Below are 27,904 nucleotides of genomic sequence, written 5' to 3' on the forward strand. Positions count from 1 at the left end.
GACACAGGCAGGACTCGACGCATGGCTGCTCTCATGGGGAGGGGGGGGAAGGTTTGGGGGGCTTCTCTGAGACTCCAAGTGTGGTCCTGGACCAGAGCCGGCCCCACCCCAGCCCCGGTGAACCAGCGCCTGCATTTTAACCAGAGCCCTGGGGGAGGCATGCGCGCGGCGAGCTGCACCCAGACCACCCGAGCATACCTTGGGTCTCTGGTGTCGGGCCGGGTCCTGGGCCCCAGGCACCTTACTTTCCCCTGCAGGTTCTCTGGTTTATCCAGAGAACCCCACCCCACTCTGCCACAGACCCCGACAGCAAGCTGCCCACCCCCCACTGTGCCCACCCACTTGGGAGAAGAGGTCACTCAAGGCAGCCAGTGTGCTTCTACATCCAGTTTATACACAGCTCTATACAATATACAGAAACCCTTATATACAGATATATTTATAGAATAAGCTATATTAATTTGTCTTTCCTTTTTACAGCAATATTAGTTTGGATCTTTCATACATTAGAGTACAAAAAGAGTCACGGGAGAATGGCACGTCACGAGGGCGGGTGCCCGTGGGGCCCGGCCGCTCCGCTACCCATTGCATATGGAGGTCGCCCAGGCCCTGGGGACACAGGCCAGCTGGGGTCGGTCTGAGCCGGGCTGAGGGGGGTGGCTCAGACCCCCCAGTGTGGTGTGGGGAAGGGGGAGAGACGTGCAGCAGGCCCAACCTTCGGAGGCTGGGGGAGGGGGGCAGGGCTGCGGGGGTGGCATGGGTGCCCACCCTGGGATGTCCAGGGCTGAGTCCGAGCCTGCCCCAGCCCCAAGCCTGGCACACCGTGTGGCTGCAGCCTTGGGGGCGAGGGGGGGTCTGTCCCTGAAGGCTCAGTCTTGGGCATGGGCGGGCTACCCACTGCCTGAGAGGCCCCGAAACTGCCCTGGCAGGGGAGAGATGCAGAGGCCAGAGCCCTAGCCTCTCCCTGCCACTGGCTGGGGTGCTCACTGGGACTTGATACTCTGATTTAAGGTTTTCTCGATGGTTAAACTCTGAAAAGCCACGGTATTTGTCTTGCTTCTGTGCTGGGCTGAGGCTCTGCCACCAGCAGGGCCCTCCACAGGGGTGTCCCTGCAGACGGAGAGGGGTGGGGGCATGGAGAGCGCAGGGAGGCCCAGCTCCCCGGTCTCTGTCCCCAGGTGTCAGGGCTGGCAGGAGTGCCGAGGGGAGCCCTCAGGCCAGGACCGGCTGGGTGCGTGTTGAGGGGACGGGGTGAGTGGCGGGGTTCTGGCCCACAGAGGATGACAGTGAAGTGGGGGGTCCCAGTCCAGGGAGCCTGGCGGACCCAGGGAGGCGGTGGGCGGGGGCTGGAGTGGGGGGACCATGCCTCCAAGGGGGCGAAGGCACAAGCAGGCGGTCAGCGCCTCGGCACGCAGCGGCCCCCGGGAACGACCGGCACCTGCAGTCAGGCCGTCTCCCTCCGGAGCCCATGCCGCGCAGCGCGCAGGCCGTCTGGCTCGCTGACTTCTCAGCAGGCCGGGAGGGGCGGCAGGTGGGCAGGGGGCGCTCCAGCAGCCCCTTCCTCAGGATGGTGCACACTCATGCACATGCACACACACGCCCGACACGCGCATGCACGACCTCCCCCTCCCTGCTTCTGGGGACTGCCAGGGCTCTGCTTCCCCACTGCTTCCTAAACCCAGCGGGGAAGGAGCCCCTCAAGTGAGGGCTGTGGGGGGCCTCTGGCTGCGCAGGGCCATCCTCAGAGCCCCTGGCCCTCCTGGTCCCTCGCCTGGGCAGTGGGCAGAGGGTCTCTGGCCAGGCCCCCCAGTTCCTGCCTCCTGGCCCCGCCTCCTGCAGACAGGACGCTGGGCTTGGGAGGGAAGGAAGCTGGAGCCTAGGCCAGCGGGAGGCGGAGCCGGCAGGGGCGGAGGCATGTTTGGTTGCAGATCCCAGGGCCTGGGGCTGCCTGGGCATGGGGGAGTGACATCGAAGGGGCCTCTGGGTGCCCTCCCTCCTCCAGGGGTGCTGGCTGGGTGGCCAGGGTGACCACACCGGTGCCCTCCACCCACCAAGCACCAGCATCCCTGGGGGCAGAAGGGGAGCCAGGAAGCAGCAGGCAGGCTGGGCACACCTGGGTGCCCAGGGCCCATCGATGAAGGGGTCAGCATGAGGGGCACCAAGCAGAGAGACAGCAGCCCTGACCAGCCCCCCAGCCCCTCCAGGCTCCAGGTCAGCCTTGGGCCCTGTGGGGACTGGCCCCTGCCCTGCTCGGCATGGTGGGGGGGGCGGCGGGGGGCGCTGAACACGATATGGGGAGTCGGGGGATGGGAGGCTCACAAGCCCAGGGCAAATCCTGAGCCAAGTCCAGCAGCTTCTGTAAACATGTACAGCACTGCGGGCCACCGTGGTGGGCGGTCACCCCAGGGGGCTGGCCAGCAGGCACCAAAGCTGGGGGGCTGGCCAGGGCCGATGCCAGCCTGGCCCATGGATGAGAACACGTGGGAAGGGGGCTGCTCTCCACTCCCCTCGGCTGCAGGAGAGCAGCCGGAGGGCAGTGATGGGGCATCAGCTTGGCTGCTGCCGCTCCCGGAGAAGGGGCTGCCAGGCTGCCCCCGTGGGGGCGGTCCGGCTCAGAGGGCTGAGGGCTGCCCGGGCAAGCCCTGCCCGTCTGGAGGCCCAGCTCCCACCCGCCTTGGCTCTGGGGGCCCTAAGCTGAGGTAGGGAATCGGACCCCCAGTTCGGCAGCCAGGCCCCGGGCCTGAGGCTAGGCTGGCCCCTGGGGGCCTCTCCTTAAAGCTGCCCAGCCCCGGGGGGACCCTCCCGTGCTGGCCTGGGCCTCGGCTGGCCGCGCTCCCGGGGCACTAGCGGGCCGAGATGACCAGCTCGTCCTGCTTGGCGGGGCTGGCCCCGCGGCCGGCGGGGGTGGAAGTCCGGATCTGGTCGGCTGCCAGGCACTCCTGGCTGCTGAGGCCCGTGGGCGACAGGTCCATGAGCTCGCCCGAGGAGCTGAGCGGGAAGGAGGGTGAGAGCGAGATGCCCGAGGAGGGGTCGGCTGAGCCGGCGAAGAGCCGCGGGGGCTTGGGCACCAGGTTGGGCTCGAACTGGGCGCGCAGCAGGATCTCCCGCTGCCCGGGCGACTTGGGGCCCTCGGCGTAGTCGCTGGTGGGGCTCTCGGGCACCACCATGCAGTACAGGTCCTGGAAGGAGCTGCTCTTGCTGTCCAGGTTGAAGAGGCTGTCGATGAACTCGGCGAACTCCAGCACCTGGGGGCTGGGCGAGTCCCCCAGGCGCCCATCGTGCAGTGCCAGCTCGCCGCAGGGCGCCGGCCCGCCCCCCTCGCCAACCCCCTCCTCCTCCTCCTTCTCCTCGCCGTGGGCCACCGTGCTGGGGGGCCGCTCGGGAGTGGCGCCCCCGCTGCCCGGGGCCGCCTCCAGGGGCTGTGTGTCCTGTGAGTGCTTGGACAGGCTGTCGGCCGCCAGCAGCTCTGTGCGCGAGCTCAGGGACGGGTTCTCCTCGGGGATGGCGGGGTCGATGTAGAAGAGGTGGCCTTCGTCGCGCTCCAGCACCGCATGGAGGCTGGGCGAGCCGCGGATGCTGCGGAAGCCCGAGGAGCGGCGCGAGTCGAAGCTGTACAGCGACTCTGTGTCCGAGAGGCTCTCCATGGTGGCCAGGGGTGCCCGCCGGGCCTGCAGCTCCGCTGCCAGCCGCTCCTGGGTGGACAGCAGCAGCAGCTCCACGGGGTCCTGGCGGGTCGCCGCCGCCGCTGCCGTGGCCACGGGGGACAGCAGCCGCCCCTCCGAGAAGCCCTCCAGGCTCATCTCAGACTGGGACTTGCTCCTACAGGGGGCAGGGAGAGGTGGGTGGATGGCTCAGCGGGGTAGAGACCCATCCCAGCTCCCTGGCTGGAAGGAATTTGGGGTGGGAGCTAGGGTGGGTGTGAAGCTGCTTGGGGACAGGGAACCCTTACTTTAAAAAAACAACTCAAAAAGAACCCAAGATGAAAGATGAAAGGGTTGCTGCTGGGAACACTAGGGCTGCAGGAGTGTCGCTGGGATACCTCCTGGGGACCCTGATCACAGCAGTGATGGGAGCTTGAGGCCCAGAGAGCTAGGGACGAGCTATCCCACCCCAGGTCCCTCATGAGGCAATGGTGCAATGGGAAAAGAGGATGGAGAGAGGGAGAGGAGGAGGAGAGAGAGGGAGAGGAGGAGAAGGGAGAAGAGGAGGAGGGAGGAGGAGGGAGGGGGGAAGGAGGAGGGAGGGAGAGGAGGAGGGAGAGGAGGAGGGTGGGAGCGAGAGGAGGAGGGAGGGAGAGGAAGAGGGAGAGAGGGAGAGGGGAAGAGGAGGAGGGAGAGAGGAAGAGGAGGCGGGAGAAGAGGAGGAGGGAGAGAGGGAGAGGAAGAGGAGGAAGAGGAGGGAGCCCTGTCCAGAGCTGCCCCCACTGCCCCCACTCCCACTCCTCCAGGCCAGCTCCCCTCTATGCCCCCAGGACCCCACCACTTCCTTCCTTGCTCTGGGGTTCCTCCTACGTCTCCCACAGGGTGGCCACCTGCTGGGTGAGTGGTCCTGGAGGTAAGGGTGGTGGCCCCCCTTACCCCTGGGCTCCCCAGATCAGCCCACAGGGAGGGAGTGAAGGACAGGCAGGGGGTGGACACAGGTCGCTGCAACCGGACACTGGCTGCCCCCTCTGGTCATGCTGCGGCCACAGGAGAGGCACGGATGGTAGGGAGAGATGTCCAGGTGTCCCCGCCGAGGGCTGGGAAGCAGCCAGGCCGAGGACCTCCCCAAGGCCCTTCTCAGCAGCTCCTTGGCCAAATCCATGGCCAAGGGCACAGGACCTGGGGAGGGGGGCGCTCCAGGAAGGCAGGAGGATCCTGAGCCCCCAGCGTGGGTGTGAACACGGGGGCATCTCAGGCCTGCACAGGGGCACACTGCCAAGCATGCGTGCACACCTCCATGTTCACGTGTACAAGCAAGTAAACTAGACACCTGTGCAGGGTGTGGGTCAGTCGCTATGTGCCCATCTGTGTATCTGGGTGGGTCTAGGTCTAGGCTGGGTACGTGTCTGCCTGTCTAAATGCACCCTAAGCATGTCTCCACCTGTCTTAGCATGTGCGTATATATCTACATGTGTGTACACATGTGTCTACATGCATGTGTGTCCGTACACGTGTACTGGTCGCCCCAGGCCCCTGTCTTCCTGCCCTCCCTCCATTTATAGGCATAAGATACACTACACTGTCTACCTTCTCTCCCACCTTCTTGTTACATTGGCGTAAGGAAAAAAAAAGGCAAAACAAAAAATTTCTATGAAATAATTGTGGTTGGTAAAAGATAGAAGACAAGCTGGAAATCTGATTCCACAGCGTTTTGGGAGTTGCTTGGGACACAGGGGACGGCTCTGGGAGGGAGAGGCCGCCCTCGGCACTGTCCTGCGCAGGCCCGCCCGGCCCACGGAGACCACGTTTGGTGGGGGGACCCTGCTGACCCGTCTGCTCTTCTGGCCAACTGCTTTCCCGTCAATTTTTATGGACCGCAAAGAAGTTTTGTTTTCTTGTTTTTGTAAAGCTCAAACAAAAAAAATCTACATTTTATATTTGAGCTTCCATACTTAAAAAAAAAAAAGGAAAGAAGAACTAACGTGCACATGTGCACAGGGTCATGCATGTGAAAGCTGGAGTGCAAACACGCGTGTCTGTGTGCACGTACGTAAGTGCACGCGTGTCCACCTGTTTGTGTCTGAACGGGTACGGGTCAGGCCATGTGTTTGTGGCTGTGGGTCTGTGGGCCCGTGTGTGCCTGGACGCGCCACAGCCCAGGTGGGAAACCTCTGGAAGGGCCCTCTTCGGTGATGGGGTGTGGGGGGCAGCTGGAGCGGGGGCAGGGGTGGGAGGACTCACTTGACGCTGCTGTTCCGGCGGTCTGTGCTGGGCAGCTCCAGGGCGAGGCCGGCGGGCATGGGCGGCCCAGTGGGCAGCGGCTGCTGCTGGAAGATGAGCTCGGGGGTCAGGTCCACCTCGGTGGGGCTCACCATGATCTTGGCGGCGGAGAGCAGGGCCGTCTTGCCCTTGTTGTAGTTCTCCAGCACCTAGGCACAGGATGGGAAAGCCAGGGCGGGTGGGGCTGGCAGGGCCACCCATCTCAGGCCACCGATCCTCGTGGGGTCAGCCCCGGGAAGGATCCTGGGCTTGGCCCTGAGGTCATGCCTCGCCCCCCCACGCCCTCAGGCTGGAGTCTTCCTCCCCTGGGTTCGGCCTCAAGCCTCGTTTCCGCTGCTTGGTGACTGGCTGAGGCTGGCCCTGCTCGGCTGTGCGCCCGTCAAGCGCAGGCGGCAGGGACAAGGTGCCTGGGTCCTGACATCGCCCAGCCTGGGAGGCTCCTGGACCCCCACCGCGGGGCCACAGGGGGAGGTGGGGAGAGCTGATGGGTGGAGCTGAAGGACTGAGTGGGGTTTACTGGCCGCACCGCAGCCCAGCTGGGGAAGGCTGGCTGGGCCACCGAACCTCTCCATGCCTCCAATTCCTCCCAGCCCTGCGGGGGGCGTGCAGGGCTGGGAGGGGGCGGCAGCGTCCAGGCGGCGTGCCCACCGGCTCACCTTGTTGAGCCCCTCCATGACCACGTAGGGGAGGTGCTCGTGCAGCATGGCCGGCGAGATGATCACCTCATCGAAGGCCTTGTTGTCACCCCAGATGGCGAAGTACGTGGGCTCCTCCTGTTCGCAGCAGCTGAGGGGGGCCCAGGGCCCAGAGGGACGCTGAGGGGGGCCTTGCTTAGCAGGGTGGGGGGGGGGACTGGGCGGCCCCCTGCTCTCCCAGACTCCCGGGCCTGCCTCGTCGTGCTCGCCCGGCCCTCGGCCCTCACCTCCATCCCAGCCATGGGCGTCTGTGGCGCCACACGGAGGCCCGGGGAGGCCGGCCCTGGGCAGGCCTGGCTCACACCTCTGTTGCCGTGACCTCTCAAAGACCACTGGCTACGAGAAGTCTGTCTACTTGCCTGCTCTTTTTTTCTCCCCTGCCCCAGCCCCCACCCTTGCTGGCAGCTGACAGCCAACAAATCCCTGTGAAGATGCCAAGGGACAACTGAGGCATGAGCCGGCCAGGGCCCTAGGGGTGAGCCCCTCGAGGGATCCGCTTTCAAATGAACCACAGCTGCTGCCCCGGAGGACAGGGGAGGGCCAGGGAAGGGGGTGATGTTGGGGGAAGAGCCCTGCTCTGGGCTGGCCCTTGTTTCCACCTCCGTGGCCCTGTGTGGGTCCCTGGGCCGCCGTCTCCCAGCCTCTGCCCCCAGCCCCAGCCCCAGTGAGCGGACGCCAGCCCTGTCCTCCCGTGCCCTGGACACTGCCGCCCGCAGCGGCTGGCCTGGGACCTGGGGGCGCCTACCAGCACTGCTCGGCAGGGTGGTTGTGGACCACGTGGATGATGCGGCCGGGTGGGTAGAGCGGGGTGCTGGCCGAGAGGGCAATGGTCAGGTCACTGGGGTGTGTCCAGAGCCGGGTGCTGGCCAGCGTGGTCACCTCCACCTCCTCGGGCAGCTCCGACTTGGGGATGCATTTGGTGGCCCCCACGATGATTCGCCACTGTGCAGGGGTGGGGGCAGAGGCTGCTCAGGTGGAGGGCTGGCGGGGGGGCACCGTCTCGACAGGTGAGCCGTGGAAGCTGGGACGGTGAAGGGGCAGAGGGCGGGCAGCGGCCAGAGCATTAGAGGCCGGTGCCTGCTGAAGGGGGAGCGACTGAAGTGGACAGTGGCCGTCATGGCCAAAGACGTGCCAAGTTCAGAGGACACGCAGGGGTTGAATTTCAGGGCTGGAAAGGGCAGGAAGACCCAGTGAGCCCATCATCTAGGGGACAGGGCAACAGGCCCAGCGGGAGGAAGGGCATCGCTCTAGATCATTCTGCAAGTCAAGGCGGAACAGGTCCCGGAGCTGTCCAGCTGCCCCTCCAGGCTGGGCGTCTTGGGGCTGGTCCTCGACTGTGCATCGCGGGGCCTGGCGATGCGGGTGATGTGTCTGGTGAGGGCAGCTCTATCCCTTACCAGGTGCCTCTGGGCAGAGGCGGTCCCCAAAGGCTCCGCTGCCCTGCCAGCCTCCCGGCACTGGGAGCCCTGCCTCAGAGGGCCGTGGGCCCCTGCTGGGACTTGCTGCACCTGGGCTGGGGCTGAGTGGGGGTCAGGGCCTGCCCACCTCTTCAGGGGGCGCCTGCCCAGCATCCCACCCCCCAGCCCGCACACTGAAGGCAACGTGCCCCAGGAAGAGACGCCCAGCCTCCTCCAAGCACTGACGCAGGCTGGGAAGGGCTGGCCCTCTCCTCTTGGCCCCGGGGGGGAGACGAGAACAACCCCACCCGGCCCCCCTGCATGGACGATCCTGGCCCTCCCTGCGCCTGGGAACCTTCCTGACTGCCCAGCCCTGTGTGATGGCCACCACGACCCAGGAGCCCTCGCTTCCAGCCCTGGCGCGTCATACCCGGTTGTGTGAGCGAAAGCGAGGCCCCTGCCCACGCCAGGCCTCAGTTTCCCCATCTCTGCAAGGCCAGGCTTGGAAGGGGTGGGCTCTGAGAGGCTGAAGCTCTACGGCTTGAGGTCCCTATGACACCAGCCACAGCCCAGTCCTGGCCTTCCACGGCTGGGGCTCCTGGGGCTTTGCCCCAAGGGACAGGCAGGGGACAGGGCCGGGGTGGACGTGGTGGCCCCGAGGCCAGCGTGCCCGGGCAGGGGAGCCGGGGAAGCTCACTTTCGGCTTGGTGCTCCGCTGCAGAACGTCCAGGAGCTGCCTGCGGAAGCCTTCCAGCTGCGAGAGGCCGATCCTGGGGGACGGGCGCAGGGCGGGGGACGTCAGCCTGCGGGCCCGGGAGGCGTGCAGGGTGGGGGAACCGGGGCCCCAGGAGCAGGAGGTCGAGTCGGCCGGGCCATGGGGCGCGTGGAGGGGGCTGCAGATCAGCAGGGCTGGGGGAAGGAGGCGACAGGCAGGGCAGGCACCAGCGCTTGTGAGCGCCTCGTCGGGTCAGTGGGCAGCTGAGGGTGGGAAGGTGCGGGGAGGACGCGGGGGCTGGGAAGGATGGCCCGAGGAGGGAGGGGCGGCCCTGCAGGGGACCACGGAAGGAGGGGAGCGACTCGCCTGGGGACGAGGTCCTTGCCCAGGACCACGGCTGTCACAAACTCCTTGGAGTACTCCATGGCATCCTCGCTGCAGGGGGAGCCAGGCTGAGAACAGGGCCCCAGGCAGCGGGGCGCAGGCCCTGCCCAGCGCTCCCGGGCTTTGTTTCTTGGCTCAAGGCCTCTGGGCGCTCCCAGGCACCAGGCGGGGCTGCCCGCTCCCCACCTTTCCTGCCGGTGAGGACGTGCCAGCGGGAGACCCTGACCCCAGCCCCCTCCGCTCTCCACTCGCCCTGGCAACACAGGCTCCAAGCCTGTGTGTAGACCGGCCATTGCCACCAGGCCCCGAAGGGACCCGAAGCCAGAGAGCCCCGTCCAGCCCCAGCCCCGGCCAGTCCTGGCTCCAGCCAGGCCCGTCTGCCTCCCCCGCCAGCCCTGAGCCCCAGGCTGCTCACCTCAGCAGGCCCCCGGGGGGGGGAGTAGGCAAAACACTTGAGGGTCGGGTACTGCGGGCGCAGGAGGAAGGAGAGGATGGCAGCGGTGCCCGCGCCCAGCGAGTGGCCCACCACGATCAGGCCGTAGTGTTTGGTTCCACGGCCCTGGGGGCAGGGAGACGCCTGAGGGCCCACCCCCTGCCTGCCAAGCTGACCATCTCAGCTGATGCCAGGGAGGCAGGGGGCGCTTCCCAGAATCCTGGGGTCACAGCTCGTCTACATGGCCACTGGGGGAGGGGAGGAGCTAGGTACCCCCATAGCGGCTTTTGAGGGAGATGATTTTAATAAACTCCTACTTGGCGGCGGACTTGGCCCAGTGGTTAGGGCGTCCGTCTACCACATGGGAGGTCCGCGGTTCAAACCCCGGGCCTCCTTGACCCGTGTGGAGCTGGCCATGCGCAGTGCTGATGTGCGCAAGGAGTGCCACGCCACGCAGGGGTGTCCCCGCATAGGGGAGCCCCACGCGCAAGGAGTGCGCCCCATAAGGAGAGCCGCCCAGCACGAAAAAAAGTGCAGCCTGCCCAGGAATGGTGCTGCACACACGGAGAGCTGACACAACAAGATGACGCAACAAGAAGAAACACAGATTCCCGTGCTGGTGACAACAACAGAAGGGGACAAAGAAGAAGCAGCAGCAAATAGACACAGAGAACAGACAACCGGAGTGGGTGGGGAAGGGGAGAGAAATAAATAAATCTTTAAAAAAAAAAAACAAAAAAAATTCCTACTCATTCTTCAAAACCTTGTTCAGAAGTTACCTCCGTGGGGAGCCCCCTTGATTTTCCAGGCTAGGCTCCCACCATCCTAGACCCTGCATCTTACCTGGGAGAGACCCATTGTCACAGTGATTATACTGTATGATCGTCATCTGCTTACCTGTCCCTATCCCTGTATTTCAACAACTAGACTGGAGTCTCCCGAGGCCAGGAACTGCTCTGCTTTGGAAAGGGGAGTCAGCAGTGCCTCAGGAGCTGCCTGCGCAGGGAGATGTTGGTGGGCAGGGCTCAGACCGACCCCACCCGGGGCAGCACCTTTGTCTGCTCTGTGCTTTGTTCTTTTTTTTTTTTTTAAGATTTATTTTATTTATTTATTTCTCTCCCCTTCACCCCCACTCTGGTTGTCCGTTCTCTGTGTCTATTGGCTGTATCGTCTTCTTTGTCTGCTTCTGTTGTCAGCGGCACACGAATCTGTCTTTCTTTTTGTTGCGTCATCTTGTTTCAGCTCTCCCTGTGGAGGGTGCCATTCCTGGGCAGGCTGCACTTTCTTTTGCGCTGGGCAGCTCTCCTTACAGGGCGCACTCTTGCGTGTGGGGCTTCCCTACGCAGGAGACACCCCTGCGTGGCACGGCACTCCTTACGCACATCAGCACTGCGCATGGGCCAGCTCCACACGAGTCAAGGGGGCCCGGGGTTTGAACCATGGACCTCCCATGTGGTAGACGGACGCCCTAACCACTGGGCCAAGTCTGCCGCCTGTGCTATGTTCTATGTCACGCTTCTCGGTACTTGGAGCTTCTCCCTGCGATGTCCTTCTGACACAGGCCTGTGCCTCTAAGAAGCTCTGAAACCCACACCCGAATCCTCTCGGTTGCCTCCAGCACCTGGCCCGGAGCAGGAGTTCCACAGCTGTGGGTGGGCCGGGTAGGGGTACCCTGAGGAGCTGGTCCAAAAGCACAGAGGGTCAGAGGGACTGAGCGGGCAGGAGCGGGGCTGGGTGGCCTCCACCACCATCCCCCCCACCCCTGCTGCCTTGCGGGGAGAGCCATGCATGGCGAGGGCTCAGGGGCCTGGAAGATGCTCACCAGGTCTCGCCCAAAGGCCTGGGACAGGACCATCTCCTGCTCCAGCTTCTTCTTGATGTACTCAGCCGAGAGCACCATTCCCTGGGGAGGAGGAGCGGAGGCGTCGGGGCATTACGGGGGTCCAACGTGCCCACAGCGGCCCTCAGCTCCCAGAGTCCCACCCATTTCCCCTTCGTCCCCCACCACAATCCAGGGTGTGGGGCTGCCGACACTCTGATCATCTCCATTTCGCAGGTGAGAAAACTGAGGCTCCGAGGAGTTGTGGGTCTACAGGAAACCTAGGGGCCCTCTTCCCAGCAGTCTCCTCGGGGCCTTCTGGGGACAGGATCTGGGCCAGGCAGGGTTGTGGGGTCCCCGCAGATGGGCTGCAGTGGACCTCCCGGGCTCACCCACAGCCCTCTGTGCGGTCTCCCCAGCAAGCTTGCCCGTCTGCGTGCTGACGGCGTGGGGGGAGGGAAGGTGGGCCCTAGGATGAGCCAGGAGGGGTACCTTGTGTCCCAGCCAGGTGCCATGGTGCCCCTCCACGGGGAGGCGCTCGGCGTCACCCGTCAGGTCCGTCAGGGCGTCCTGGGGGAGAGGAGATGGGGGCGGGGCTGAGGAGGGTGGGGGAGGGGAGCGGGCGCCTCCAGGGAGTGGGAGGGAGTCCCGAGTGGGTGGGGGGCCCAGGGGCAGTGTACCTTGGGGGACAGGGTGCCCCGGATGCTGATCACCACCTTCTTCTTGTCATGGTCCACAGCCACGTAGAAGGGGGTTTCATACACCTGGAGGCAGTGGCTCGTGAGCCTGAGGGGCCCCTCCCCAGCCAGGACGCTGCTTCTGCCCACTCCCCCCTCCTCCCACCGCCCCCCTAGTCCTGACCTGCCCGCCTGGCCCCACCTCTGCCTTCCCCAGCTGCCCCTGCCCACCCCTCTTCCACCTTCCCACCCACTGAGCCTGGATGGATTGCTGCCAGGCCTGTGGCCCATCCTGAGCAGCAACCACCACCCACAGCCACTGCCCCCCAACCACGTGTCCCCTCTCCCACTGCTTCCTACCCCCCACTTTCCCCAAAAGGCTGGGACGGGGAAACCCCAAACTGGGTGCAGGGGTGGTGCCTGCTTTTCCCAGCCCAGAAGGGGTGCAGGTCAGGGTGTGGAGAGCAGGAGGGGCCCCTCTCTGGTCTGCCCACCAGGGGAGGCCTGGAGGCAACAGCCGGCCGCGTCCAGAAAGCCAAGGGCTCCTGCTGGCCCTCCCACCTGGCCTGTCCTGACACTGGGGGGGGGGGTCTCACCGCATCGTGGCAGGAGGTGTAGACAATGTCTACGGCGGTCATGTTCTCGTCCAGGAAGTGGCGCCGAATGGCAATGGCGTTGCAGCCGCAGCAGTTGTCTTCCTCGATGGTGACTCCAGGGGCAAACCGGGGCCGCGCCGGGCACAGGCAGCACCTGGGGGCGGGGGGGCAGGGGGCTCAGGGCCAGGGACCTCTCCGGAACTGGCTCTAGCCGGCCTCTCAGCCCCATCCCAGAGGCCTCTGCCTTGCCCAGTCCACGGCCAGTTCCCGGCCTTCATCTCCCTTGACCTCTCCATAGCAGGTGGCCCAGTGGGCCACTCCGTCCCCCCCAAGCCACTCTCCTGGATAGCAGGAGGCCTCCCCGACACCCCCTGGGCCTCTAGGCCAGGCCCGCCTCATCTGCTCGCCTGTCAGCAAGGCCCAGACTTCAGCCCTCGGGCTTTTGCTCCCAGGGTTCCTCGGCCAGCCTTGAGCTTTAAAATACCATCGATGTTTAACAAATCCCAAATTTCTATTTCCACTCCAAATGCCTGTCTATCTAACCACCTACCCCACGGGGCTGCTCGACACCCAGCAGGCTCTCAGCCTCTGCGGGCCCCAAGTCCGGAGACCGACAGCCGGCCCCAGCGCGCGCCCCGCGGGCCTCCCCAGCCCCGTCCTCCAGGTGCTCAGCCTAGAGCCATCCTTGGCTTCTCTCCCCTCTCACAGCCCACATCCGGCCGGCTCTGCCTTTGAGTTCAGAGATAGACCCCAACAGATTTTTCCACCACTGCCTCCTCGCCTTGGACCAAGAGGCTGTTTTCCTTCTCTTGCAAGCTTTCAGCGCCCTCCTGGAGGGTCACTCCCTTCTACACTTGCCCCCAGTTCTCAACTCAGCAGCCAGAGCGAGCCTCAAAAGATGGAAGTCAGCCCTGGCCACTTGTTTGCTCAAACCCAACGGTGACTCCTCTCTTGCCCGCTGGAAAGGCCAGCATCCTTACAGGGGCCGAGGGCTCCTTCCCAGCTGGCCCCCAGCCCCCCTGACCTGCTGTCACGAGTCCCTTCCCCAGTCTCTCCGCCCCTGTGTCTCCCATCCTGACGACACATGCCCTCTATTTGCTTCAGAGCCCCTGTCGACTCCGACATGCTCTGCCTTTATGTGCCTGGGTACCGGCTGCCTCTCCCCCTAGACGGGAGCTCTAGAGGGCGTGGCTTTGTCTCTAGTTCACTGCTAGTTCCAGTGCCCAAGGCGCCACCGGGCAGAGCAGGCTCCCCCAAGGAATGAAGAGCAAGCCCGGGGGTGCAGCTGCTCCTCGGGCCACCAGAGGGCGCCAGCACTCAAAGATCTGCACAGGAGCCCGGGCTGGTGACCCAGCGTCATGACAGGACCCTGAGATTTGAATAAGAAACCTCGATCTCGGTGAGGTGGAGAGATTTGCCTTTGCTCAGGGCAGCCCCTGCAGGGCTGTTAACTTGCTTTCCAGTGGTGAGAGGCCTCGCTGAGAAACTTCAGAGTGGACCTGAGTCTCAGAAGCCACGGGTCCTGGGATTTAGAGCGCTCACCCGTGGGCAACGCACGCTGGTAGAGCCTTGGCCACGGGCCCATGGGGGAGCCCCTGCCCACCCGCACCTGCCGTGCTCAGGCAGGTGTCGCCTCTAATGCTGAGGGGAGGCCATAAGGCGTGGCCTGCGGAGGTGGGAGAGCTGAGCCTGGACCCTCACTCTGGGATGTAGGGCTTGGAGGGGCGCTTGGAGGCTCTAAGTCCCAGGCTCCTTCCCAAGGCTGGGAGAGGTCAAAGGGCCAGAAAACAACAGGAGCTCAGGGGGAGGGGGGCCCTTTCTCCTGGGACAGGGCTGTCTGAGCTGGTGCTTGGGGCCAAGGGAAACAACTGGGGTGACAGGGCCAGCAGCGTGGGCAGGAGGGCCCCCCAGCGTCCTTGAGGATGGCACTGGCCCTGAGGGGGAGACTGGCCCAATGGCTAGGACAGGCTGCAGCTGAGCGGGGTCTCCCCAGGGCAGCGGGCAGTCCTCCCTTGCCGTGCGCCCCCCAGGGAGGACGGCCCTCCCTCCGGTGGCACCTGGGACCCAGCGCTGCTGGGGACAGTCTTGACCCCTTGGTTGCATGGCCTGGGCTTGGCCCCGCCTCCCCTCTGTCCCTAGGGCACCTGGTGCTTCCCAGCAGGCACCTGGCCTCCCAGGGTCTAGCGATGGTGGGCTCTCTCTTTGCTCCAAGAAGCCTGATACAAACGCCAATATCCCTCCTGTTTGTTGAGCACCCCAGCCCTGCCTGCTCCTGAAACCTACCAGTGACTCCTGGATTTTGAAATGTTTATGATCAGGCAGGAGAGATGCCCCTCCTCCCCATACAAATGGGGAAACTGAGGCCCTGAGAGATGCCTCTACCCTGCCAGGGGGTAATGGAGTGGGGCCTGGTCGAGCCCAGGTCTCATTTTGTAGCCTTTGCTCAGTTTGAGAAGCTTCTCCGTCATGCAAGGGCTCCCACGGATGGAGGGAGGAACCCCAGCCATGGGCAGGCCAGAAAAGGTGGGGGGTTGTGCTTAGTTCTCTCCGAGCAGGTGCTGGGGATCCAGAGGGTAAGAACCAGGTCCCCCGCACCACCCCGTTTGCCGGGAGCAGAAGGCCGAGAGGAAGTGTTCTCCAGGAAGGGGCGTGGCTGCTGTGGGCCGAGGGCAGACGCTGCCTGCCCAGCGTTCCAGCCTTTTCCACGGAGCAAGGTGCCCAGGGAGCTGTCCTCCTTCCACCCTGCCCGGGCTGAGGGCGGAGACACCAGGACCGGGAGGGGAGCTTCCGGAAGCAGGGCGCTGACCTGGCCCACTTAGGAGAGGGGTGCCCACCCCGTCCCCGATGGTGGGCGGGGCCAGGCTGCAGGCCAGGGCTCGGAGCTCGGGCTGACTAGATCGGGCGGGAGCCTCCGACTAAAGGGCTTCCTTGGTTCCTTTCCAGAGTCCTCAACGGATCGGGCCTCTCCCAGGAAACCCTCTTTCTTGCTGAAAGGCGGAACCCAGGAGGGGATCCCAGAGCAGGGAAAGTGTCGGCAGGAAGGGATGGTCCAGAACGGCAGAGGGGGCGAAGCCGGAAGGGAGGGAGGGGACCAGCAGTGCCAGGCGCTGGGCAGTCTCATTTAACCCTCTCAAAACCGCCCAGGAGGCCTGTGTCCCCGTTTCACAGATAAGGAAACTGAGGCTGGACCCCAGAGCCGTGTGATTCCAAAGCCCCTGCTTTTCCCTGCACTGGGAGAAGGCAGAGCTAGAAAGGTCGAGGCCCCAGGAAGAGGCAGAAGAGCAGCAGCTCTGGCCGAAGGGAGGGGCAGGACGGCAGGCGCCCGGCTGACGGCGGCATGGCTCCCGCGGGCGGGCCGGCCTCGCTAGGGTGGGTGGGGGTACTCACGAGCAGGACCGCGCCAGCTGGCAGAGGCCGCAGGCGGGCTTCCGCATCAGGTACATGGGCCACCCATAGGCGGCCAGGGCGAAGAGCATGTAGTAGCAGACCTCCTTGTAGCGGAGCATCTCTTGCTGGAAGAGATGGGGAGGCAGGGGGGTCAGCTCCGCCCTTCCTGCCTGCGGCCCCCGGGCCCCCCGTTCCCCTCCATGGGAGGAGGAGGCTGTGTGTGCCCCCGCCGCTCCACCCCCGGCAGGGAGGGGCTGCTGGGGGCCCTGGAGGAGGACCTGTTCCTCCAGACGATAATTGCATTTCCCTAATTATCTCCATGCAACCAGGGCGCGAACTCCCCGGAGATCTGTCCTGTTGCTCCAGTCTCAGAATTAATGATTTGGGGACAGAAAAGCACTCAGAGCACTAGATCGATTTCCTAGGCTGTGTTCCCGAGAAGGAAGGAGAGGCCTGAGAGGGGCCGTCGGGCCGCCTCAGCCACCAGGCCCTGATCAGGAGGGGACTTGGCTGCTGCGATGGCTTTTGCAATTTTACCACGAGAGGCCCCCAAAGCGGCGGCTGGGGCTGGGGGTGTCAGCAGGCGGCCTGACCGGAGGAGCCAGCCCTCGAGTCCTCAGGTTCTTTGTCCGAAACACAGGGAGACTCTGGGTTGACTCATCGAGTCCCGGGGCGCTGGGGCCAGGAGGAGGGGGTGCGTCTGGGGGAGATAGGCATCTCTCTGGAGAAGGAGCCAGGTCGAAACCGTGTGTCTGCGGCAGGGGCTGCTGCCGGCACCACGGCTGTTATCGGCCTGGTGGGGCAGGGGGGTGGCAGGAGGCCCAGGTGTCCCCCGCGAAGCCCCAGGCACCGGAGGACACAAGGATGTGGCGGGTTCTTAGAGGGCATTAGTCACATCGTAAAAGTTAAAGAGGGTGATTAGTCATCTCGTGCAGTGAAACAGGTAGCGCTTTAATCAGGGCCCAGAGGGCCGGAAACGTCTGCTCTTGAGGAATGCGGAGGGCTTGGGGAAGGCCTCGTCCCCTCCGTGCCTGTGTGGGGCCAGGAGTGGACAGGGCGCAGCAGCCTCTGCCAGGGGCAGGTGTGCGCCCCAGCACCTCGGCCCACGGCCACTGGCCCCGACCCCGCGGCCTAGAAGGAGGCGGGGTGGTCCCGGGCCAGCCTGGGCGGACCCTGGTGGGAGAGGATCCCGATGCCTGCTCTGCCGAGTGGGGTCTTTTCATGGATTCAGATGCGTGGGAATGAATCCTTTCTAGCAGCTTCTTCCCTGTACGATCCTTCCCTGGCCCTGTGCTGGGAACTAGGCCAAGACATCTCATGGGACCCCCACTCTGGACCTCCCAATGGCCCTGTGTGTGTGTGTGGTGGGGAGCCCAGAGTCACTGTACAGAGGGGACAGGCTTGGAGGGGGTGAGGGACTTGCTCAAGGTCACGCTACAGGCAGCAGAGTTGAATTAGGCCCGTTCTCCCCAGCGCAGGCTGGGGCTCAGCCTGGGCTGTGCCAGGCCGTTGGGCCACCCCCACCCCCACCCCGCCACCAGACGGCACCGCCTTTACCTGTCCACACACGGGATTTCTGCTACCAGAAAATGTTTGCAAACCCAGGGGCTGTAATCTTCAGAGGCCAGGACCAGACACCCCGGCACCGGTTAGTGGGACTCAGGGCTCTTGCTTGTGGGCTCAGCGGGGTGGGGGGTTCTTGGGAGGGGGTCTTGGTCTGAGCAGAGAGGCCTCTGCAGAGATGAGAATGAGGCCCGTGAAGGAGCAGGTGCGGCCAACACCTGCGGGGCAGCCGGCGGGTGGGTGCTTGTACATCCCGCCGAAGAGGGAGGGCTGAAGGCCAAGGACGACGGGGCATCCTGCACGGGCCCCGACTCACCGAGTTCTTGAGGTCGAGGTACTTGGTGTTTCGGGTCACCGGCATCCCGGACAGGAAGGCCAGGATGTCGTTGTTCGCCTGCAAAACGCGCAAGAGGCGATGGCCGCTGGCTGGCCCCGGCCTGGCCACCTGACCGAGAAACGGGGTGCCGGGCCCTGGGCTCGGCCCGAGAAGCCCAAGGAAGCCTGTGGCTTCTGACTCTTCCAGGGCCCAGTCACAGTTTCCCAAAATCCAAGGGTGCCTCAGTTGCAGCTGCTCCCCTCCCGGCCGGAGCCTCAAGGCGTTGGGGTGGGCAGGCTTGTAGCCCAGCCCGGGCGAGGCTGACACCGTAGGAGACACTGAAAGACCCTGACTGGTGCACTGGAGCGGGTGACGGTGGGGCAGACAGGCAGGTGCGGGTGGAGAGTGCCCCTGCCGCAGCCGCGCAGGCCCAGCCCACAGAAGCCATGCCAGGGATGAACTGGGGAAGGGGAGGGACGCAGCCGCAGCAGACCCCCCAGAGCCCAAGAGGTGGGGTAGAGGCTGGGGGCCCGACAGCAGCGGAGGCAGCAGGAACGGGCCTGCGCGGGGGGCGGTGGGCTGCACAAGGGGCCCGGCCGCGCTCACCTCGTCCAGCACGGCATTGCGCTTGGCCCGCTGCCGCTGCCGGAGCAGCACCAGGCCGGCGATGATGTCGGACGGCACGATGTCGAGGTCCCGGAAAAACTCGGCAAAGAGGTAGGCGATTTCCGAGTAGGCATCCTACGAAGCCCGGGGAGGCAGGAGTCGGTGGCGGGGAGCAGGAGAGAGGACGAGAGGCCGGGCGTTAAAGCCCCCGGGGGGGCTGGGAGGCGGCCCTTCTCTGCCGTGGGCCCCTCGTGAGTTCGCCTGGTGCCTCCGCAGCGCCTGCCCTCTTGCGGCCTTGCAGGCCTGGACCCCTCGGGCCCGTCCTCCACCTCCCGCCCACGGAGCCTCCGCTCTCCTCGGGAGCTCCTAGGGTACTCGCTGTCCAGCACGCACAGATGCCAACTGGAGCCACTTCCTGTTCTTTCCCCAGACCCTGCAACTCAAGGCCTGAACTCGCTTCTCCCAGCCTCTCTCTCCAGCCAAGAAGCCGAAACTGAGCTCCTGGCTGCTTCCCCACCAGCCTCCCACCAGCTGTGACCTTGGACAGGACCGCGCCCTGGCTCTCCCGGCAACAGAAGCGTGGCTCCGTTGAGCGTCCCAGGTCTCAGGACCCCCTCCTGCTGCCACCCGGGGCCGCCGACTCGGGGACCCCCGCCCCAGTGTGCCTGGAGAGGGGGTGTGATCTCTGGGCTCACGGCCCCTCTGATTTCCCTCCAAATCCTTGTCCTCAAGTCTCGCCTGCCTCCCGCTAAGCTGGGCGTCTGGATCCCAGGCCCCGCAGGGGAGGCTGCAGCAGGAATAAACTCAGGGTGACTGGGGTCTCTCTCACTGGGCTTCGGCCTCCAGGGTCTGGCACTCGTAAGAAAGAAAAAACCCAGGAGGGCAAACTCGAATGCCCACTGGGCCCGCACGGGGCCAACTGCTGCTCAGCCCCAGCCCACTGCCCCTGCAAGGGGGCCTGTGTCGCCAGAGCCAGAAATGGAGACGAATTTTGAAACACCTCTGATTTTTAAATGCTGGCATCCAAGGCGAAAGTTCTAAGAAACACAGCCGAGGCGCCAAACTGGCTGTGGCCTGCACCGGACCCGTGGGCCGACAGGGTCTGACGGGAACCAGGCCCTGGGGCCCCACCTGGGATGGGCACCTCTCTGCCAGGCGCCACCGCGGCCCTGCAGGCCTGGCAGCCCCACCTCCGCTGGCCACCTTGCAGGGCCCGCCTGTGGGCCCCTCCAGACCCCCGCGAGGGACCCGTGGGGGTGCTCCCCACCCACCGGGGAGCCTCGGGACCTTCTCGCACTCAGTTACTCACTACGGCTCAGCAGGGGCTGCTGGTGGGAAGGAGCCACTCGAGGCCTTTCGGGGGCTTCCATGGAGCGCACTCTGCTGTCTGGCTCAGTGAGGAGCCGCCTCCTGACCTCACTGGGTCTGCCACTAACTAGCTGTGGGCCGCGGGGCAAGTCACTCCACCTCTCTGGGCCTCAGCTGCCTGATCTGCAAAACGAGGGGTGGGACTCGAGGACCTCTGAGGTCCCTGTGGCGCTGCAGGGCTCTGACCCGGGGACCGTGAGGGCCCTGGCCTCTCCTCCCCGTCCAGGCCTCCCCCCCTCAGGACCACCCACACGCTGGCCCCACCTTCCTGCCGCCCTGGCACTCCCAACTGCTGAAGGCTGACTGCGCGCCGACTAGGAGTGCTCGGGGCGCTTTCCACCCGAAGCTCCGGCGGCCCCCTCCGCCTGGGACGGCGCTTCCAGATCAGGCTGCAGCCAGTGACGTGCTGCTTACCTTGGTTTTTAGGTGGCCCTGGGTTTTTTGAGCATCTCTTCTCCTAAACTAGACTGTCAGTTGCAAGGGGACCGATGCAAGGTCTGTAACTCTTTCTGTTCCCTTGAAAACCAAGTGGGCGGCCGTCTCACACGGGGTGTGAGCCTGTCAACCCTCCCCCGAGCGGGCCATGCCCTTGCTCGTCCCCCCCGCCAGCCCTGCCCAGTTCGCGGCACCCGATGTGGCCAAGGGAGCCGAAGGCCCCTGGAAGGCCTGGCAGCGAGGCGCGAGGCCTGAGGGGAGCGACTTCCGGTACTTACTGACTGCGAGTCCTTCGTCCGTGTGCAGCACAGGAACACTTTGAGCCTGCGCGACCAGCTGGTGGCCTGACCCTCCTCCAGGCGGTGCCTGAAAGCGGGAGAGGGAGGGTCGGAATGTGCGAGGTCGGGAGCAGAGGTCAGAAGGGTGGGCCTGGGTGTTATGGAGACGGGGTGCCCTGCTCCCAGGACCCCACCAGAGGGGCCCTGTCGGGGCCGGGTGGCCAGTGACCCTGGGAGCACCCCTGCACCCTGGCTAAGACGGTGAGCCACTGGCCGAGGCTGGGGCCTCGGAAGCTGGGAGCCCCAAGTGGGAGCTGCTCTGCAGCCCGGGTGTCCCCAGGCTCAAGCGAGGGCCCTGGGAGACGTCAGCAGGGTGCCAAGCCTCTTTGCTGACATGTTCCGAGGCCTGGAACAGACCCCATGGACATGCCTGCTTCTCATCTGAAAGGATTTCAGACACTCACAGCCTCTGTGCCCACGGGATGCTTACGGGGCTGAATGATGCCCTGCGCCTCCCTTTGGACTGTTACGGAAGTGGGGAGAGGCCTGGACCTCTGCATTCTCATCCCCTCTCCAGGCCCCATGGGGGCCAGGTCTGGGCGCCTGCAGCCAAAGGGCTGAGATGGGTCAGTTCTTCCACGGAGGCTCTTCCAATGCTGGGGGCCCAGAAGTCTGGGTCTGGGGCACAGAGATGGCCCACCCAGCACTAAAACGCAAATCTCCCAGCGGAGCAGGCAGGGGCTTGCATTGGTGCCGCCCAGCCTCCTGCTGGTCCCTGAAGAGCCTGACACTGGGGGTCAGGAGGGGTTGGCAAGGGGGGGCCTCAGATGCCCCCGAGGCACTCAGCAGCATCCGAAATGCCAGGCCGGGCCCTCCTTCGGGCGGTCTCCCTGCCCCCCACCCTGGCTCCACAAAGTCGTTGGCCGCAAGCAGGGCCAGGCCAGGGAGCTTTCCAGGGCCACAGGAAGGTCTGGAAAAGGGCACAAGGGAACTGCTGCCTTGGGAGCTGCCAGCCTGGAGGAACTTGTGCAGCCTTACAGATCCTAACCCAGTGTCCCATCTGCCCTGATGAAGGGACCGGTGCTGGCCCAGCTGGATGCCCAGAGCATTGCATTCTTGAACCCCTTCTAACCTAACGGGACTCTCAAAAATTCAAGGAGAATTGCCAGCGGGGCCTCTGGCCTGACAGGAGCGCTGACTCTGCCCTTCCTTGCAGGACCCATTATGCACGCCAGGGAGTGATGTGGGAGACGGGTTTGGCCTAGTGCATCAGTAAGGCTCCCAAGACCAAGAAAGGAAGAAAGGGACAAGCATACCAAGTCTGGACAGAAGGTTCCCGGACCCTGCTAGCCCCTGTGCCATGGCTCGCTAAGGTGGCAGAAGGCTGCTCCTCCTGCACAGGCCGAGGCTCCCAGGGAGGAGTGCTGGGGGCACCCACCTACCACCACCACCAGAGGTCACTGGGAGGAGAAGGGGCCCAGGACTTGGCCAGCTTCCCCATTTCTGAAACCTCAACCCACCTACCAGTGTGGCTCAGCGGGGAGGGCAGGGGGCTGTCCTCAAACCTGCAGGCTGCAGGCTTCCGAGTTTCCTTATTTGTCTCAGGGGCCAATGGGGAGAATGGCCCGGGCTGCCCTCCTCAGCCCTGCCCAAGAGCTGGAGAAAACCCAACAGGCGGGAGCCAGGGAGCTCTGAGGTCTCTTACTCACCTGCACAGGGCCCAGAAACCACAGGAAAGCTTTCTAATTAAAATGACAGCAACCGCCAACCGCCAACTGCAAAGGCGTTGGCTGGCCTGGGCCCCAGAGGCGATGACGAGAGTCTGGGAGAAGAGTAGTTTCCAGGGCCCAGGGAGCCCAGAAACCAGGTCAGGTGGGGGCGTGCGCTCAGAGGGAACACAGCGGGGGGGGGGGGGGTGGTAGCCAGCTGCAGCTGGAGAGAGAAGGCGCTCAGGGGCCTTGGTTCCCAGATCTGGTGTTTGGGGCTGGGAAGTGGCCACACCCTGCACGGTGTGACTCTATGAGCTGGACACGGAGGTGCAGGAGGGGGGGGTGGGACAGCCACCTGCTGGGCAGTGGGACTTGGGCCACCTGCTCCCCTGACTGGGGGCTCCCAGCAGCTCTGGGCTGGAGACGGAAGGCCTCGCCAACACAACCTAGGGCGAGGGGCATGACCTCTGGGCCCTCTCTGGGATTTGGGTCCTCACCTGTCGAATGGGTATCCCAACTGTACCAGGGCTGGTGAAAGGACCAGATGGACTAATTGTGTGAAGGACTCAGTGCGGGGCCTAACTCACAGCAGAGCTCATCAGCAGGTGTAGCTGTGGCCCTGTCTGGAGGCCCACCCCATTTTCTCTGCCGTGCTACCAATTTCCTCCTTTTCAAAACACCATGCAAAACTCACCACCTCCAGGGAGCCTTCTGGACCCCTTAATCCTTTGGCAGACTAACCTAGTAGTTAGCTGTGTAGGTGTGATCCCAGGCAAGTCACAAAAACCTCTTTGTGCCTCAGTTTCTTCATCAGTAGTATGGGGTGAAGATAAGAGCTACCTCATGAAATTGTTGAAAGTTAATATTTGCAATGCACTCACACTGTGCTTGGTTCAGTTTGTAAGTATTTCCTGCTACTACTAGAGCTGTGGACAGCACCGATGATGATGATGACGGTGATGAGGGCTACTGATCACTTCCCAGACAGGAGCGTCTTACTAACCTCTCTGCATGTGGCATCTCACTTAAATCTCACAAGGCAGGAGCTGTTATCATTCCCACTTCCTAGACAAGGACACGGGGGCACGGGAAGGCTGCGCCTCTGGCTAACAACGCCCACGGCTCACGATGGGCTGAGCCGCAGTTTGGGAGGTGGGGGCCCCTTCTCCTGGAGAGCAGGGGCCTCGCCTCGGCTCGCCCGCCCAGCCAACTGACCGCAGGTTGTAGGTCCGCAGGTTGCGCTGCCGCCTCTTGGTGGCTCTCAGCTTGACGAAGGTGCGGCCCGTGGGGTCGAAGACGCAGAGGACGGTGATGCAGACGCTGAGGATGACCACCCAGTTGCAGACGACCATCCCTGCAGGGGCGGCAGGGAGAAGCGAGAAGTGGAGACCTTGGGGGCACCTCCTAGGGGGCACCGAAGCCTCCCGACCCTAATCCTTCTGGGGCCTGGCAACACGCCTCAGCAGCCCCTGGTCCCAGCCTCTGGCCGGGGGCTGTCCCCTCGCTGAGGCCACCCTCGGCACAGAGCAGGCAGCTGTGGCCTAGATGTCCAGGCCACATCCCCAGATGGCCTGGGGAGCCCAGGAGGAGGAGCCTCAACTGCTGCCTCGGGCAGCTCTGTGCCCACCCCAGGCCAGGGACCCCGAGGGCAGGGGGCCGACCTCGAGGAGGGAGGAAGCAGCTTCTCCGGCCGCCCTGCTGGCTGTCCTCACAGACAGCACCTGAACCTCCCCACTGTGAAATGACCCCGTCCCCTCCATCCCGGGGGCCAGCGAGGCACGTACCGAGGGTGACGTTCTTGGCAGTGAGGTCGTTGCAGGAGGTGTAGTACTGAGTGAGCCAGACGATGCCCACGATGGCGTAGATGAACTCGATCACCAGGATGGCTGCAAGGAGAGCAGGGCCCGGCTGAAGGGCGGCCACCCGCCTGCCGCCAGGAGGGAGCCCAGGGCCTCAGGCTGGCCCCTCGTCCTGCAAGGCCTCCGCACCAGCGCAGCAGGAGGCGGTGGGTCGGTGTTACCCACACAGCGGCCTCCCCCCAGGCCGAGCGGCTGAGGGGCCCAGGGCACAGGGCTGTCCCATCCCCACTTTCGACCCCTTGGCCCCTGCAGGATCCCTTGTGATGTGCCCACCCCTGGTCCCCTCGATGCCTCCTGAGAAGGCGACTGGGAAGGCAGATGATGGAGAGGTATTTCCCTGTTCGCTCAGGACTTTGGAATTACATGCAGGAAGTCTGGAATGAGAAAGCTTTATTTGTAGACAAGTTACTTAATCTCTCCAAGCCTCTGTTTGCTCATCTGTAAAATGGGGGTGACAACGTCTATGTCCCGGGAGCGTGAAACGTTAGGTGAGCGCGTGTTCATTTCACGGAGACAGCTGCCCCCAGGAAGAGGCCTGTGGAAGCTGAGGGAGGAGGAAGGCCGGCCAGCAGGTCTGAGGTGTGCACCCCGTGGCCAGGGCCGGGGCAGGGAGACCTGGAGGGCCTGCGGAAACAGGTGCGGGTGACGAAGAGGGGGCCATAGCCCCCGGGGGGCCTCAGGAGCCTCGGCTCCACGGGCAGCGCTGCACGGTGGCCGAGAGGTCAGGCTTCAGGGCCACAAGGCCTGGGGTCTGACCGCAGCTCTGACACTCACCCTGGCGAGCTGGGGGACCTTGAGGGAGCTAACAAACCTTCCCACTTCCTCCCCTGTAAAGTGAGACGACTGGAGACTCCTCCCCATGAGGTTAATGCACGGACAGGCAGGCCCAAGAGAAGCACTGGCTGTGAATGATCCGGCAAGGCCAAGTCTGGAGCCCGACCCCAGGCCCCAGGGAGAGGAAAGGATGCAGGCTGGTGCCCTGGGGAGCTGGTCCGGGCCCCCTCGGGGCTTCTTTGAGAAGGTTCACAAAGCAGTTGAAGAGATGGGAATGATCTAGAATAGGGGCTGGCAAACTTCGGCTGCCAAGGGCCAGAGAGTAAACATTTTAAACCTTGAGGGCCGCGTGGTCTCGTCGCCGTCTCAACCCTGCGGCTGTAGTGCCTGAGCAGCCACGGACAACAGAGGAATGGAACGTGGCTGTGTTCCCAAGAGACTTTATTTACAAAAGCAGGCGGTGGGGCCAGCCGTGGCCCCGGGACAGCCGTGTGCCCACCCCTGGTCTAGAACGCCGGCCCCTGCAGGCTGGGCCTCGGGTCTGCTTTGTTGTCCTGCCGCCGCCTCAGCGCTGGCACGGGGCCCGGCCTGCGGCCGACCCTTACCCAGGCGCACGTAGAGCACGTACTGCATGGAGTCGCGGGGCTCCGTGTAGAGGATGCCCCCGCGCATGCTCAGCCAGATGATGGCCATCTCGGCGATCATGCAGCTCAGCAGGATGCCCAGGTAGCCGCGGCCGTGGTCCACCAGGTTCAGCGAGCAGGCCTCGTGCGGGTTGTAGACGAGGCCGAAGAGCACCACGGACAGGATCACGAACCTGCGCGGGGCACCGGGTGAGAGGTCTACCCCCGCAGCCCGCCCCGGCCTGGCCTCGGGCACAGGAGCACTTTCTGGTGCCTCTCCCCGGAGAACCTGGGTGGCCAGGACCCAGGAGGGAAAGGCTCAGGCATGGGGAGACGAGCGCAGGGAGCCCAGCGGCCGGCGTGCAGAGACGGCCCCAGCAATGCCTCCCGGTGCTGGGGTCGGCCCCGCGACGGCCCAGCCCACGGGGGTCTCAGCCCAGGGGTGGGGGGGTTTCAGGTAGCTCCTGCTGGAGCTGGGCGCCCGAGAGAGGCAGGACACAGGGGCCGGGGCGGGGAGGTGCGGACGGCCGGGGGGCCTCCTTCCAGCCCTGCCTCCCCAGACTGCGGCCCCTGGCACTCACCAGGTGGAGTGCAGGAGGAAGAGGAAGACGGCTGGCAGGACAAGGTCATCGCTGCCCACAGACCAGCGCCGCCGGAACACCACGATCCCGGGCATGGCTGGCGGCTCTGCGGAGGCTCAGCGGGCCTGGCGCTCACCTCCTGCGAGAAAGCGGGAGGACCGGGTGGCTGCTGCGGGGCCTGCCCGGGTGCGGCCGGCAGCACTGGCCAGTCCCGGCTCCCACGGCCCAGGGGCCTCCGGCCCACGGGAAACGCCGGCCCATCCCTGGGCAGGACCGGCCTCCCAGCCTCTCCACCCCCTGGAGGCAACGCAAAGGGCCTCAGCACCCAGACACTGGCATCAGCCTGACCCTGGAGGTCTCCTCCCGCCCCCAGGACTGGCCCTGGCCTCTTGGGGTCGGCCTCTGTCTGGGTTACCCGACGGCGAGTGCCCAGCTCCGTTCAAGACCAGGGTGCACTCCTTTTCCCCCTCCCGGGAACCGGCGTCCACTCCCTCCACGGTGAGACCTGGCTCAGGGTGCACAGTTCTTGGGGGAGCGGAGGGGCTTCCAGACCCAGAACGAGCCAGGCCAGGCAAGTGGAGGGCTGCAGGGCCCGGGGAAAGAGGGGACGAGGGCGTGGGTGGGGCTGGGGGCTGGGACTGATGGCCTCGGAGGGTGCGTGCTCAGCAAGCATTTGTGGGCGGAGCCCCGCGAGCGGGATCTGTGGCTCAGCCTGGCACCCGTCGGACAGGACTCCCTGCCACAGCTGCTCCTCCCGGAGGGAAGGACACAGCTGAGACGCGGAGGGCAGCTTGGGGCACCATCTGCCACCACTGCTGGGAGGTGGAAGGTGAGCCCCTGCAGGGTCACCCACCCTCTTGGCAACCACACCTCCCACCTCTACCCCGAGCCCAGCATCCCAGAGACCCTGGTTCCCAACTCTCTGAAGCAGTTAGATTCAAATTAGCTGCCGGCGAGTTTAGAGAGGAGTGTCCAGGAATCAGGGCCCCCAGCCCCCAGGACAAAGGACAGCGGCGGGGGCAGGGAGGGGGTGGTCCCGGGAGACACCGGCGGGGGCTACTGGGCAGCTCTGCGCTGAACTGTGCAGAGGAGGCCCCGCTGTGGGGGCTGGCACCCTACTGGGGACCGCTGCCCCAGGCTGGCAGAGGCTTACACGGCGCCTGGTCCAGGGGCAGGCGGCAGGTCCTCCTCTCCGGGGGGATGGCTCCGGGGAAAATGTGTGTCCTCGGAGACTGGCATCGCTCGGGAAAGAAGCTGCCGAGTGTTCCTCAGCCAGTGGGCAGGGTCCCCGGGGCGGATGCGGGGGTGTGGGGCCCGGTGGCCGGCCGGCATGACCGGCTCAGCGCGCCTCCCTCTCCCTGGGACAGCCACTTCATCCAGCTGCCACCAGGCAGCTCGGGGCGGGCCGGCCTGCTGGGGTCGTGCCTACTCCTCCCCCCACCCTCAGGAAGTGACATCATCCCACTCCCTCTCCAAGGAGGAGTCGGAACGTGGATTCTGGGAATCCGGGAGAAGGATGGCGAGCAAGGGGCAGCGGTGGTGGGGTGGTCGGGGGCAGGAGGCTCTGCTGGGCAAGGAGCCTGGGCTCGGGGACCGCCTGGGACAGGTGGTGGGCAGCTCCAGCTTCCACCTGACGGCACGGGAGGGGCCAGGCCCCGGGGCAGCAGCCGGCTGGGGCGGGATGGGCTGCCGACAGCCGGTTGGCTGCTGGCCCCCCACAGCCCCCTCCCCATCTGGGGTCGGCTCAGAGGGCCAGGCGGGGACACCA

General features: G+C 65.0%; 1 protein-coding gene across 1 annotated transcript; it reads right to left on the bottom strand.

The window, feature by feature from the left end:
* Positions 1-372: 372 nt before the first annotated feature.
* DAGLA (diacylglycerol lipase alpha) lies at positions 373-27,522 on the bottom strand. Its single transcript, XM_071217988.1, is given in 21 exon segments — positions 373-3,819; positions 5,883-6,070; positions 6,578-6,707; positions 7,362-7,558; positions 8,711-8,783; positions 9,095-9,163; positions 9,528-9,547; positions 9,549-9,671; positions 11,368-11,448; positions 11,857-11,934; positions 12,045-12,128; positions 12,638-12,791; positions 16,025-16,149; positions 17,904-17,981; positions 18,510-18,644; positions 20,591-20,678; positions 23,515-23,653; positions 24,084-24,185; positions 25,538-25,749; positions 26,137-26,275; positions 27,290-27,522. Coding segments are annotated over 20 exon segments (3,147 nt in total). The 5' UTR covers positions 26,232-26,275; positions 27,290-27,522; the 3' UTR covers positions 373-2,843.
* Positions 27,523-27,904: the final 382 nt, after the last annotated feature.

Source organism: Dasypus novemcinctus, chromosome 10 (genome assembly GCF_030445035.2).
Source record: "Dasypus novemcinctus isolate mDasNov1 chromosome 10, mDasNov1.1.hap2, whole genome shotgun sequence".
In the NCBI taxonomy this organism is placed as follows: domain Eukaryota; kingdom Metazoa; phylum Chordata; class Mammalia; order Cingulata; family Dasypodidae; genus Dasypus; species Dasypus novemcinctus.